Source organism: Microtus pennsylvanicus, chromosome 3 (genome assembly GCF_037038515.1).
Source record: "Microtus pennsylvanicus isolate mMicPen1 chromosome 3, mMicPen1.hap1, whole genome shotgun sequence".
NCBI classification, from domain to species: domain Eukaryota; kingdom Metazoa; phylum Chordata; class Mammalia; order Rodentia; family Cricetidae; genus Microtus; species Microtus pennsylvanicus.
In genome coordinates this window covers 67730870-67744084 of record NC_134581.1, presented here as the reverse complement: position 1 = coordinate 67744084, position 13215 = coordinate 67730870, and the positions used below count along the sequence as shown (strand labels likewise).

The following is a 13215-nucleotide window of genomic DNA, read 5'->3' as shown; positions in this document are numbered from 1 at the left end:
GCTGCAATAAATCCTTTCCTTCCCAAGTTGCTTTTAGTCATAGCAGCCATCACAGCAGCAGAAACCCAACTAAGAGACCGACTCTTTTCTATGGCATATGTTGGTGTTTGCATTTGACAGGTGTTATAATACCAGTCAGACTATTTTCATGTTAATAGTTTCTCTGATATGTCAAGGGCCTCTGGTGGCCACATTTAGCTTTGCAGTCTGTGGGCTAAGACAGGTTAACTCACCCTGCCCAAACTCCCAAACTCATAATCCCTGGGGTTGCTACTGTTCAAGCTGAGGGTGTTTCCCAACTGTGTTGGGAATATAGGAAGCAAACACAGGCACTGAGATGTGTACAGGTACAGGGCCTTTTCTCATACTTTCAAGACACCCTAAGGATTCACATGCTGCCAGAGTGACAGCCCTGTGAATGAAATGCAGGTGGCTGGAGCGTCAGAGTCAGAGGAAGATACAGGCTGCAAAGGCTGGTCTCTGAGTTCGGGCTCAGGCCCATCTCTTGACCGCTACTGTCCGTTGATGAGCTCTGCTGAGTGTGGAGAAACTTCTCCCTATGTACTTTCTGTCTGAGCTGAGTCTGCTGCTGCATGCACTTTCTCATTCTTAGTAAATCTTTTTCTTTCTCCTCAGCTCTTCCTGCTTTTTTATTTCTTCCATAATATTCCTCTCTACCCCTGCCTTTTATTTAACCTTTTTTCTCGTCTATTTCCTGCTTTTATTTGCCTTTACCTGCTGGGTAAACTATTCTTAAGACCACCATTGTCAGCCAGGAGGTGGTGGCTCATGCCTTTAATCCCATATCTCTGTGAGTTCGAGGCCAGCCTGGTCTACAAGAGCTAGTTCCAGGACAAGCTCCAAAGCTAGAGAGAAACCCTGTCTTGGGGAAAAACAAAATAAAACATTATTGTCAAGTAAACTAAGCATCCCAGCAACAAAACTAGAAAGATTTATAATGCTTATAGAACTTCAACCTCAAAATGTATGAATTGTTTTAAATTTCAACATGTTACTTTCCAGTGTTAGTCCAAGGGGCTCTTTTTGTTCCTTTATCACCAATTCCTATGTCATCAGCATCACACTTGTACTTAAGAAATCCTACTTCCTTTTAAAATTACCAGAGCCCTGAGAAATATGAAGATGCATCAAGTTTTCACACTGCTTATCTTTTTCTTTATATAAATGAAAAACTCCTCCCAGCCATCAGATATTACAGTTAGCACATGTGACCAGCCACCAGAGCAACAGGAAACCTAGCTAAACAATGAGATAGGGCTGTATATCCCATACAGCTTGTCCTAACTCCAGAACCGATGTACTCTGTTGATCACCACAACAACTATTTATCATTTTGTTAGATTAAACAGAAGCAGTCCTGTTGTTTAGTACTAGGAAACTTGTCATACGTAAAAGATCTATATCTTGGGTCAGTAAAATGCTCAATGGGTAAAGATGTTTGACAAGTCTAACAATCTGGTTCAATCCAGAACCCACGTGGTAGAAGGAGAGAACGCCAGCAACTTGTCCTCTGACCTTCACATATGTGTGCACACACACGCACACAGACACCAATAAAATAAATATATATGTAATTTTAAAAATCTGTATCTCCAAAATCACTAACTTTTGGGTACTCGGGAAGTCATCATGATAATTTGGCTCTCATATTCTTCTTTCAACAGACCATAGATAAAAACTTGTTCAAAATAATATTATCAAGTTTCTGAGAGATTCACTATACTTTCATTTTACCACAGTATACTGGGGAATGTGAGAAACATGGTTATCAAGTACCATTCAGTCCTATAGCAACACCACTCAAAGGAGAGGGCTCTGGGTTTCTCAACTATTCACAGTGACTGTAAGTGGTTACTAAGGGTCCTGGCTGATCAGAAGAATTCATCACTGGCACAGCCTTCCCCCTTTACTTATGCTCACTTGGCACAGTCCTCTTGTCTTCTCCTGACAAGAAAGCCTCTCCTTTCCTGGTTGTCAAAAAAAAACAAAACAAAAAACAAAAAAAAACACACAGGAAAAACATAAAAAAGAAGAAAGGCGGGGTTTTCACCAGAAAGTTCACATTTGAGATCAGCTTTAAAAGAAAATCTTAACAGCAGGCTATAAGTCGACTTCCACAACAGAAATAGGATCAAAACAAAACACAGACAACATCTATAGAGGGATTAAAGAAAAGGAATCCAGAAGCAGGCTAATAAGTGAAAATAATTCCTTAAAATTCAGTCGATTATGAAACACCAAGCACACGGCATCAATAAATATAAAAAATAAACCATACTAAGTAGTCTTCTCTCAAGACTCAAGGGAAATTATTTCCAAGACAAGAACCTTATCTACCCTCAATACCCAAACCTGAAAATGTCCAAGTTCCTATACTTTAAATCATGCCAGAGTTATAATGCCCAATACTACGTAAGGTGTATGTAATTTTGAAATTCTTTTTGTAAAAACAATGACAAAGGCTGAAGAGATGGCTCAGTGGTTATAAGACTTTACTCTGCCATGAAACTCGATTCAGTTCTCAGCACCCACATCAGGTGGCTCCAACTCCAGGAGACCTGACCTCCACAGACACCTACACGGAAGTGCACATCCCTCCACACCACCACAAACAAGTACATCAACAAAAATAAAATCTTTAAAACACTAATGAAAAAAATCTGTCCATGTTCATTACAGATGCAGGGTTAACCACACTTCTGGTCTACAGACAGAAAACTCTAAGATAGGGAGCCCACAAATACAAAGATGGGCTCTACATACAAATGTAAAAACAAAGGAAGAAGTAACATGACTTTCTTTCCTATGTGGAAATGAAGGCTTCTTAGTAAAACAAAATGGGTTTATTTTAACACTGAACACGAAGTACACATAATGCCAACTGTTTTCATCAACGGTAAGATTTTCTTTTTTATTTGTATTTATCCAGTACATTTCCAATGATCCAGTTTCCAGGCCATGACACTTTAACCTTGCATGATAAACATATGCAGAAGCCTGAATAGTCAGGCTGCACATTCTAGAGCTTTCATTTCAGACACGTTTGCAGAGAGTGCTCTTTAATAGTGAACCAACGCAGTCTTTTCCTCTTACACTATAGTGTAGCTGCTTCCCACTTCAAAACTACAACTAGAGTGATCATCTAAGTGTTATGGCCAGTATGGGAGGGGGCGGGACAAAGAACGTTGTGTTATGGGTTTACTCAAGAGAATCAGATCTTTGCTAACTGCCAAGAAAAAAAATCATGGCTAGTCAGACAAAGCACATACAGCAAGAGAAATGGTATTCAGTATTTGGCCCTGGGTCTAGGAAATCATTTCTACTAAATGTCCTCAGAAGGCAGGAGCTGAAACTGCCTCAGTGTTAAGCATGCCATATTAAAGAACATAGCTGTATATGGGCAGTGCTTATAACTTTACATACATATTCCAGGGAAACTATACAGTAAAGCCTACAGAATGTTTCATCTAGATTTTTAAAGGTGAAGTGAAGCAACCAATGTTCTCACAGTAATCTATTATCCAATTATCCAACTGAGCACAAATGAGCTATATTTTTAGTCTAAAAATGACAGGTATGCTAATCCTGCCAGAGTTGACCCTCAAAGTCAATTGTCTTCTGTATTTAATAGAAAAGGTGGTCAGGAGTCAAGCAATCCAGATTGCAAACTAGCATTTTTAATATTTTATAAAGAAAAACAAATAAATGAAAAAGTAAACAATAGGCCACAAGGGCTCAAACCCAACTAGGTCTGAATACCCTGATATAAAAATGAACATAAAAATAAATGGAAATGGAAAGTAAGGGTTTAAATTAATTTCAATATTACAAAAGATTGCAAGTTCTCTTTGTCAAATACCTTAGCTGACGTATTTTTTGAAAAACAAAAACAAAATTAAGACATGAAGATCCTAACTGAAACAGACACAGACACAGACACACACACACAGACACACACACACACACACACACACACACACACACAACACACCTTCTTACCTTTGTTTGTCTTTTGTTGGCTTCTCTTCTGGCTTCTCTTTCTTTTAGCCGTCTTTCCTACAGGAAGAGAAAGTAAATTAGAGGCATGACTCCTAGATATTAAGTGTTAAGCAGCACACACCGTCTTCAATTTTACTTTGTAAAGCAAACTGAGGGCAATACTTCACATTTCTTTTTCAACAAATATTTACAGAATACCTATAATGGAACTGGCATAACAATTCTTAATTAGTAAATAGGAATCATTCATCAGGAATCATGCATCAATTCCATCATTACACACAACATAATTTTTAGTTACTTACAATTTCATGCTCAGAGTAAAAGGAAAAAATTTGAAGCATGTATTGAATAATATACATTATATTATAATAATGTTTAATGATATACGTTGGATAATATAATTACATACAGGTTATAAGTACTATGTCTAATATATGACTGGTGTACAACTAATGCCACCTACTAGAACAAAAGGAAAGAAAAATACACCCATGATTGTTCCCCTTGTTCTCAGGGATATAGTCTGATAGTAGATAATGGAATTCCATATATATCTTGACAAGGCTTATAGAATTCTTTATCATAAAGGGTTGGGGAAGGCTATGTTCTAAATGGATAATAAATACTAATTAATACCAAAAGGTAGTAATGGAGCTTTTAGTTGCAGTTTAAATAGTTTCTAATTGTACAACAGATGAAATCTATAGAAAACAAAAACTGAGGAAACTAGCTTCTAAGGGAAACTATAAAGCCTCAGAATCACACGGCTACTAGGCACGTGTCAGATGGCTCATGCTGATCACTGCGTCACCGTTCCTGTGATTAATTAATTAATTAATTAATTACTCCTTTGCTTCTCTGACCTACACACACAACTATACTAGCAAGATCACTACAATTATAAAACAACATTCTAGATTATTTGGAAGCTCTAGAAATCAAAGTCAAAGGAACAAAGCGGTGAGATGAAGAAAAAAACTCAGAAAGATTGATTTGCATATTATCACGAGTTCACAGTTATAAACAGACTGTGATCTCAGCAATGGTTTCTGTGTGCCAAGTCTACAGAGCTTTCCTACATGTGCTAGTAGAAAGAATAATATTTAAAGAATTTAAAGACATGATTTTAGAAGTTTAGAAGAAAACACAATTTTTGAGGGCACCTAAAGGGGGCTGTCTTAACCCTACATCTCCCCCTTTTGTCTAAATAAGACATAACTAAACCAAATATAGCTATAAACAATAATAACAAATGATAAATATAACAAACAATATTGAAAACAAAAGTTTTGTTAGAGAGTAACTACAATTAAATAATCTTTAACTCCATCAAAGATCTGAGAAGGGAGTAAATATTACTTAACAAATGAGAGATATCCAAAATGTGCAACAAATGACAGAGACAACTGACTGTCTGGGCAATCACCCAAAATCTCGTTTGTAATGTTGAGTCAACCAACTTTGGCTAAGGCCTAACATAACTGACATACCATTCTCAAATGTAAGGAACTTTTTTAGGATTATCTTACCCTGTCTTGGCAAGATAAGACAATCCTGTATTATATCTTAGTCAGTAGTTGAGGTACGGGTTTTTCTTAACCCAAAGGCCAGTTCTGTTAAGAAGACAAGCTCCCAGTGGAGTGTCTTTGGTGTTCAACGTTCTCTCGGGAGTAGAGTGGTGTTGCCAGGAGTAAATTGTGTCTCGATGGCACAGAATTCTAGGTTAAAGGCCATTTTCTACAGCTCTTTAAAGAGGCTGAAGATTATACTATCTATATTAAAAATAATCTCTATGTATCTAAAAGACCTGATTAACCTAAAAATAATATGACAAACATATAATTCTCAATACCTATCTAATTTGAAAACTAAGAGAATAAACAATTGTGCAATATATGAAGACAATGATCTTTACCTGTAAACAATGTCATTACTTATCAAATGTAAACAATGTTATTATATAAATAGTACCAGAGGTAGAAATGTACATTGTGATATGATAGATGTATCCATACAATATAAGCATATTCTTATACCAAAATAGAGTTAGGAACATTCACATTTAATATTTAATATATCAATATACAAGAAACAGTACCAACATAATTTTTTAAAAACAGTAAGTTACAAATACCAATCATCCCATCAATCCAGGGATGCCTGCCCTCTAAAGGGGGCTGTCTTAACCCTACAGGCACCCAACCGAAGCACTAGTTCATATCAAATTCTACCCTTGAACAGCATATGGTGACTCGTGTCTGTGAGCTCAGCAGAGATGACTCAGCAGGACAGGAAGTCTAGGCCAGCCATCCTATACATGGCCATCTCAGACAAGCAACCAGCCCTCCCGCACACAAGCACACAGCTGTCACTGACCTGCTTCCTAGTGGAAATAAAAGGAGTAACAAGGTTTCTAGGGGTTTGCAGAGGGAGAAAAGGGAAACAGATACAGTTTCTAAACATCTTATACCAAAACTTTTATACAGTTAGTACCAGTCACTAATTCTTTGACCAGCATCAGACTAAAATACAACAGAATGAAGGAATATTAAAGAAAAAATTTAAAAATTCACGCTAATTTTCTAGTTTTCAAGATGTCTTAGCTTGTAGATATATGTATTTGTAATTTTGTCTTTTTTCCTCCCTAAATAACACGGCAATATAATATTATTAGCTACCCAAAAAGTATTTCTAACCTAAAGAACATTAAAATAACAATATACTCTATAATATTCAATAATATTCGAAATGGTTTAAGTTTTTCTGCTTAACTTAAACCTATAGCTACATTAGACATTCAATAACTACAACGTGAATAAAAACTATTATATTTTCATAAAAATGTCTATTTGCATGTTACTATTACCATTATTTTCTTGACAAAAGTAGTAACTCTAAATTATCAGAATGTGCTAGGCAATTTGCATATGTCACTTTTAAAGAATGCATCAGGACTTGTGAGCTAAATAAATTCCCTCCTAATTTTATATGTGAAAAGATGGGCAATCAATATAATTAGGTCACTTGACTTAAGGCATAAATACAGTGAGTGATGTGCCTAAGACTCTCCTGCATCTGTGAAAACCTGTGTCAATTCTGGCACTTTACTGTTCCACACTCCTTCACTGTTTACTTTGTAGGTCATATACCATGTCTTCTCTTACCATTATGTACAAATGGTACTGTTTTGTTAATAATCAAGCATTTTTATTTCAATATTATTTTCTCCTGACAATATTTTATGTACTTAATTCTTGTCAGGCCCTTTATTCAAAAGAAACAAATAATTTACAATTATGATCACACAAATTTTTATCTTAATTATTCAATAATCTGCCTTTCCCTATCTGAAAAAAAATGGACCGGGTGGTGGTAGCATACACCTTTAATCTCAGCACTTGGGAGGCAGAAGCAGGAAGATCTCTGAGTTCGAGTCTGGTCTACAGAGCAAACAGAGCAAGTTCCAGGACAGCCAGGACTACATAGAGAAACCCAGCCTCAAAAATAAAGGACCTGAAAATGAACTTCAAAGTTGCATTGATGTGTTTGCATGAGAAAAACCCTGATCATTGGGCCTTTGATCAAGCTAGAGTATCTATAACAGAAAAATATGTATTGTCAGCAAATCTCAAAAATATTCCATTACTTTTCCTAGATTTTATTCTATTTTATTAATATTTGGTTTGCTTTTAATTATGTGTATATGAATGTGTTGGGCTGGAGGGTAGGTGCACATAGTCAAGGAGCCTACAGAAAGAACCCAGAAGAGGAGAGCTAATCCTTGGACCTAGAATTTCAGATGACAGTGTATCACCTGATACGAGGCACTGAAGACAGAACTCGAATCCTCTACGAGAGCAGGTTTGTGTTCTTAGCTGCTGACCCATCTCGCCAACCTCTAAATGGTATTTTAAAGGTCAGGGTGGGGAACACAAAAGTACTTACTATATAAGCTTGGTGGCCTGAGTTCAATTCCCAGAATTCAGAGAAAGGTGGAAGTAGAGAACCTACCCCACAAAGCTGTCCTCTGATCTCGCAAACAGGCCATGGGTGCGTGCTCCCCACCCCATAATGCACTTGTGTGAGCACATACAGGCATGGATAATATAATAATTGGAAAAAGGTTAGGCTTGTGAGCTATTAAAATTCAATGTACATGCAAACCCAGTATTTCCTTTGACATTTTCCTCTACTGACATCAGATAGAAAAGAGATCCACAGAAATGGAAGTGAAGTCATAAGACTAAGACAAGAAAGCGCATGTGAGGGGGTGGGGGGGACACATTAAAGAACAATTATCCTTCAATATTTGGGCAAAACAAAGAAAAAACTATTTAAAATAACTTATTAGAAAACTTTGCATCCTTTGTATCACTCATTCTGCTATTCTCCTGCCTGGAGCTCCTCTATCATAAAAAGCTATTAGCATTCTAGAAAAAGGAAATGGGCTTCAAACAGAAAAGCAGGAGAGGAATTAGAATGACAGTAATCCAGGACTTGGAAATGGACACGAGAAGTGCCTGTTCTCTTTCCTGAAACGGGAAAGAACTGTTACTTAAGAGCCTGTGATGACACCAAAGACAAACGGCTACACTAGGTACAAATGATACTCAACTGTATTATACTCAATAACTGAGGTCTCCCTTAATTTAATGTAGGTTATATAGTTTAATAAATTACCTTTTAATGTCGTTTTTGAGAACATACTGATACCAAAAACCATTTTATACCATGCAAAAAGAATTTTATCTTTAGTTCTGCCATGCTACAAGTGATTAAGTAAAAGGAAGGCATGAAATTCAATAATAAAAGTAAAATTCACAAGGAGAAGAAAACAGAAAATCGCAATTCAAGGTACAAAATACTCACTTGATAACTACTATCCCTCTTTGACATCTCAGAAACTCTGGGCCCTCACCTTGCATAAAAAGCAGGAACCATGAAATATGGATTCGGTCAGCAGGGCAAGGCATCATGCTTGTTTCACTCTTGGTCATATACAGGGATTTTGAGATTTAGAAATGAATCTCGTTTTCCAGCACATGAAGAGAGCACAAACCATCTGAATGGATATCAGTCAGCCCTGACAGTTTGGTGCAGAACAGAGTTCCCAGCTAGGGCACGGGACCAGAGGGGTATCTACTGTCACCTCACCACTGCAGTCGCCTCTCTTTCAAGGGTGTGAGGGAGAACCCAGCTCAGTCAAAGTATGTTCAACACATGAGCACACTTTATGATCAGAACACCAATAACTCAGGCACTAAAATCAACAATAAATGGGACTTCAAGAAACTGAAAAGCTTCTATGAGGCAAAGGACACTGTCAATAGGACCAAACAGCAACCTAAAGAATGGGGAAAGATTTTAACTAACTCCACATCCAATAGAGGGCTAATATCTAAAATATATAAAGAACTCAAGAAACTAGACATTAAAAAAACCAAACAATCCAATTAAAAAAACTGGGACACAGATCTAAACAGAATTCTCAATAGAGGAATCTCAAATGGCTGAGAAACACTTAAGAAAATGTTCAGCCTCCTTAGCCATCAGGGAAATGCAAATCAAAACTACTTTGAGATCTTTTTTTGTTTTGTTTCCCTATAGCTTTAGAGCCTGTCCTGGAACTAGCTCTCCTAGAAGAGGTTGGCCTTGAACTCACAGAGATCCTCCTACCTCTGCCTCCAGAGTGTTGGGATTAAAGGCCACCACGGCCCACCATCAGGCAGATCTCTGTGAGTGCAAGGCCAGCCTGGTCTAAAGAACAAGTTCTAGGACAGCTAGGGCTGTTAAAGAGAAACCCTGTCTGGAAAAAAACAAAAAAGGAAAGGGGGGGAAGGGGAGGGGAGGGGAAGAGAGGGAAAGAGAAGGAAAGAGAGGAGGTATATTTACACAAGGGAGTGTTTCTCAGAGGTTTGAAAAAAGACATGAAATTTGCAGGGATGGGAACTAGAAAAAGAAATTATCCTGAGTGAGGTAACACAGACCCAGAAAGATAAAATATGGTATATAATTCACTTACAAATGGATATTAGTGGTTAGGTAAATGATAATAAAGCTATAATCCACAAATCCAAAGAGGATAGGTAGATAGAAGGGCGGGGGGGGGGGATCATGGCTCTCCCTGGAAAGGGGAAACCTATTCTGCAGGTGGACTGTGGGTGGGGTGGTGACAAGAGCAGGAGGGATCAAGTGGGCAGGGAAAAGTGTACAAAGAGATAGCTGGATCCGGGGAGCATTGGAGGGTGGGGGGTTAAAGCCAGTGCAGTGGAAACGTCCTGGAATCTATGTGACCCTAGTGAGGACTCCTAGTACTGGAGGCTAGATCTAAACTGGCCATCTTTGGAGCCAGGCAAGTTTCCAGTGTGGAACTTGGTGACATTTGGTTAAGTTGTTAGCCAAGGAGGTCCCATGGAGATCCCTAAACAACCCAGGCTGACATTAAAACAGAAGGTCACTCTCCAAAGAGTGTCTGTGGAGTGGGGTCACTGCCATGGACAAATCTACACATTTCTTTGAACATAGAGAGGTCGAGCTGGTCCCTGCATAGAGCCTTCATCCCTACACTCTAATCTTTTTGGCATGAGAAGGTACTCTGCAGGCTACAAAAAGAAAACGAGGCCTTCTTTGAGGTCATTTCTCTATATCACCAGCTGTAACAGCAGAGATCAAGGAAAACACAAGTAATTTTGCAGAGCTAAAATGTCATCAGAGCATAGAGCAAATGTCCAGCCCATTACAGTAGAACAGCTTTGGCTGGTATCACAAAATCCTTGTCTCTGTGTCAGAGTATAACATTTGCTATATCTTTATTCTGATGAACATTTCAAGATGTTCTATAGCTGTTGACCACAACTACCAGTAAGTCTCAGTAATGAAACAGTGTTCGGACTGATATTGAGGTCTTTAATCCATTTGGACTTGAGTTTTTTGCATGGTGATAGATATGGGTCTATTTTCATTCTTCTACAGATTGACATCCAGTTTTGCCAGCACAATTTGTTGAAGATGCTCTCTTTTTTCCATTGTATACTTTTAGCTCCTTTATCGAAAATCAGGCCGGGCGATGGTGGCGCACGCCTTTAATCCCAGCACTCGGGAGGCAGAGGCAGGTGGATCTCTGTGAGTTCGAGACCAGCCTGGTCTACAGAGCTAGTTCCAGGACAGGCTCCAAAGTCACAGAGAAACCCTGTCTCAAAAAAACAAAAAGAAATGAAAACAGTGTTTAAAATTTCAGTGAAGGCTCATAAAATAAAATAGATAACCTAAACAGTTACAGAAGGCACAAAAAGGCTGGTGTCGCTTATGTTTCTACACAGAAGCAGCGCTACTCTACTCTCAATGATACCATTATTCTACAAGTCTTTTACCCATAATAAAAAATTAAAATCTTGATACTCATATAAAGTGACATCAATGAACGAATGGATTTTTTAATGTGTGTAAAGAATAGAAAACTATTCAACCTTCAAGAAGCAGGATAGTATGCCATGTGTGACAATCTATCTGTAGACATTATGATGTAGACAATCTGTAGACATTATGATGAGGGAGTTAGGCATGCACAGAAAAACAGTATCACTGGTGTGGAATAAAAAAACTAAACAGACAGAAACATAAAACATAGCGAGGGAAGTCTCTTAGTCAAAAGACACAAAATTTCATTCAGACATAATAAATTCTAGGAATTTTTTGCATAGAGTGGTGGCTATGGCAAAAAAAAAATAAAGTAAGGATTCTAAATGTTTATACCACAAAGAATAATAAGTTGAAGGGATTGATATGTTAGCCAAAGTTAATCATTCTGCAATGCATACATATAACAAAACATCACACTGTGCCTCTAAATATGTGGAATTATTCATATCAAAATACAATTGGGGACTGGAGAGATAGTTCAGTTGTTAAGAACAACTGATGATTTTCCAAAGAACCTCAATTCAGTTACCAGCACCAACACAAAGGCTCACAAACATCTGAAACTCCAGTTCCAGAAAATCCAATGCAGGTTTCTGGCCTCCACCAGCACTGTACACATGGTTCACAGATGTGTGTGTGTGTGTGTGTGCGTGCGTGTGTGTGTGTGTACATATATATATATATATATGTACACACACACAAAGTAGCCTTTCTTTTTAATTTTTAAATACAAATTAAAATATAAAAATATAACAAAACTTAAGTTACAAAATAATTAAATGAAAAGACCTTTATATCTCAGTATTCTAAACCCCTTTTTAAAGGATCAATACCTCTGTCACAGACGGAATTTTATAGCTTCCAGTGGTTAGTAGACAAAAGCATGAGTCAAAGACAGGTGTATTAGAACAGAGAATGAATAACTGGACCAATGTAAGGACCTGAGACCTACGGAACAATGGTTGAGGACATTCAAAACATGCACTATGAATTTTCTTAAATTTGTTTGTCTGTTTGTTTGTTATTTAATGTGTGAGGTTTTTGGCTGAATGTGAGTGTTGTCATGTGCATGCTTTGTGCAAGCAGAGGCAGCAGGTATTTTGGAAGAGTTACAGATGGTTGTGAGCCACCAAGAGGGTTCTTGGTTCTGGGAATCAAATTCGTTTCTCTGAAAGAGCAGCAAGTGTTCTAAACTGTCGAGCCTCCTCTCAGGCCCCAAAAGCAGTCAATAATTCCTAAGAAGAAGCACTACTAAATCATTTAAACTAAACTCACTTAAAGAATTACCTTTTAACATGAAATTATCATCCTGAAATATTTTAAACATGCATTTAAAAATTCGGGAACTCATTAAGCTCACAAGTGACATCTATTTATAAATAAGCCAAATGCAGAAGCATGTGATCAGTTTCATGGTGTTTCTTCCTCCCACATAAAACTTTATCCAGTCATACCCCATATTTATGGTGGTTTTTCTTTTCAAATTTTACTCAACCTTTAGTGTTTAACATTCTCATATTTAATAAAATGAATAAAAATATTTAAAACATATATTTGACTATCTAATACCTTTCTTAATAGAGGTGCACTGAAAGGTACAGCAGCCTTCATGCCAATGCAAAGCAGCAGTGCCTGTACTCAAGAGGCTGACGCAGAGGAATAAGGAGCTGAAGGCAACACTGGACTACACAGCAAGTTGTAGGTCAGCCTGCAGAACTGGTGAGCCCTTGTCTCAACCAGACAAAGGTAACTAAGGTAAGCAGCTACCAGGAT

General features: G+C 37.7%; 1 protein-coding gene across 2 annotated transcripts in view; it reads right to left on the bottom strand.

The window, feature by feature from the left end:
- Ddx10 (DEAD-box helicase 10) overlaps positions 1–13215 on the bottom strand; it is a 163948-nt gene that overhangs the window by 55538 nt on the left and 95195 nt on the right. For both annotated transcript variants that reach the window (XM_075965904.1, XM_075965905.1), the window contains exon 16: positions 4021–4077. In XM_075965904.1, the coding sequence (XP_075822019.1) occupies positions 4021–4077 (57 nt within the window). The remainder of the gene's footprint in view (positions 1–4020; positions 4078–13215) is intronic.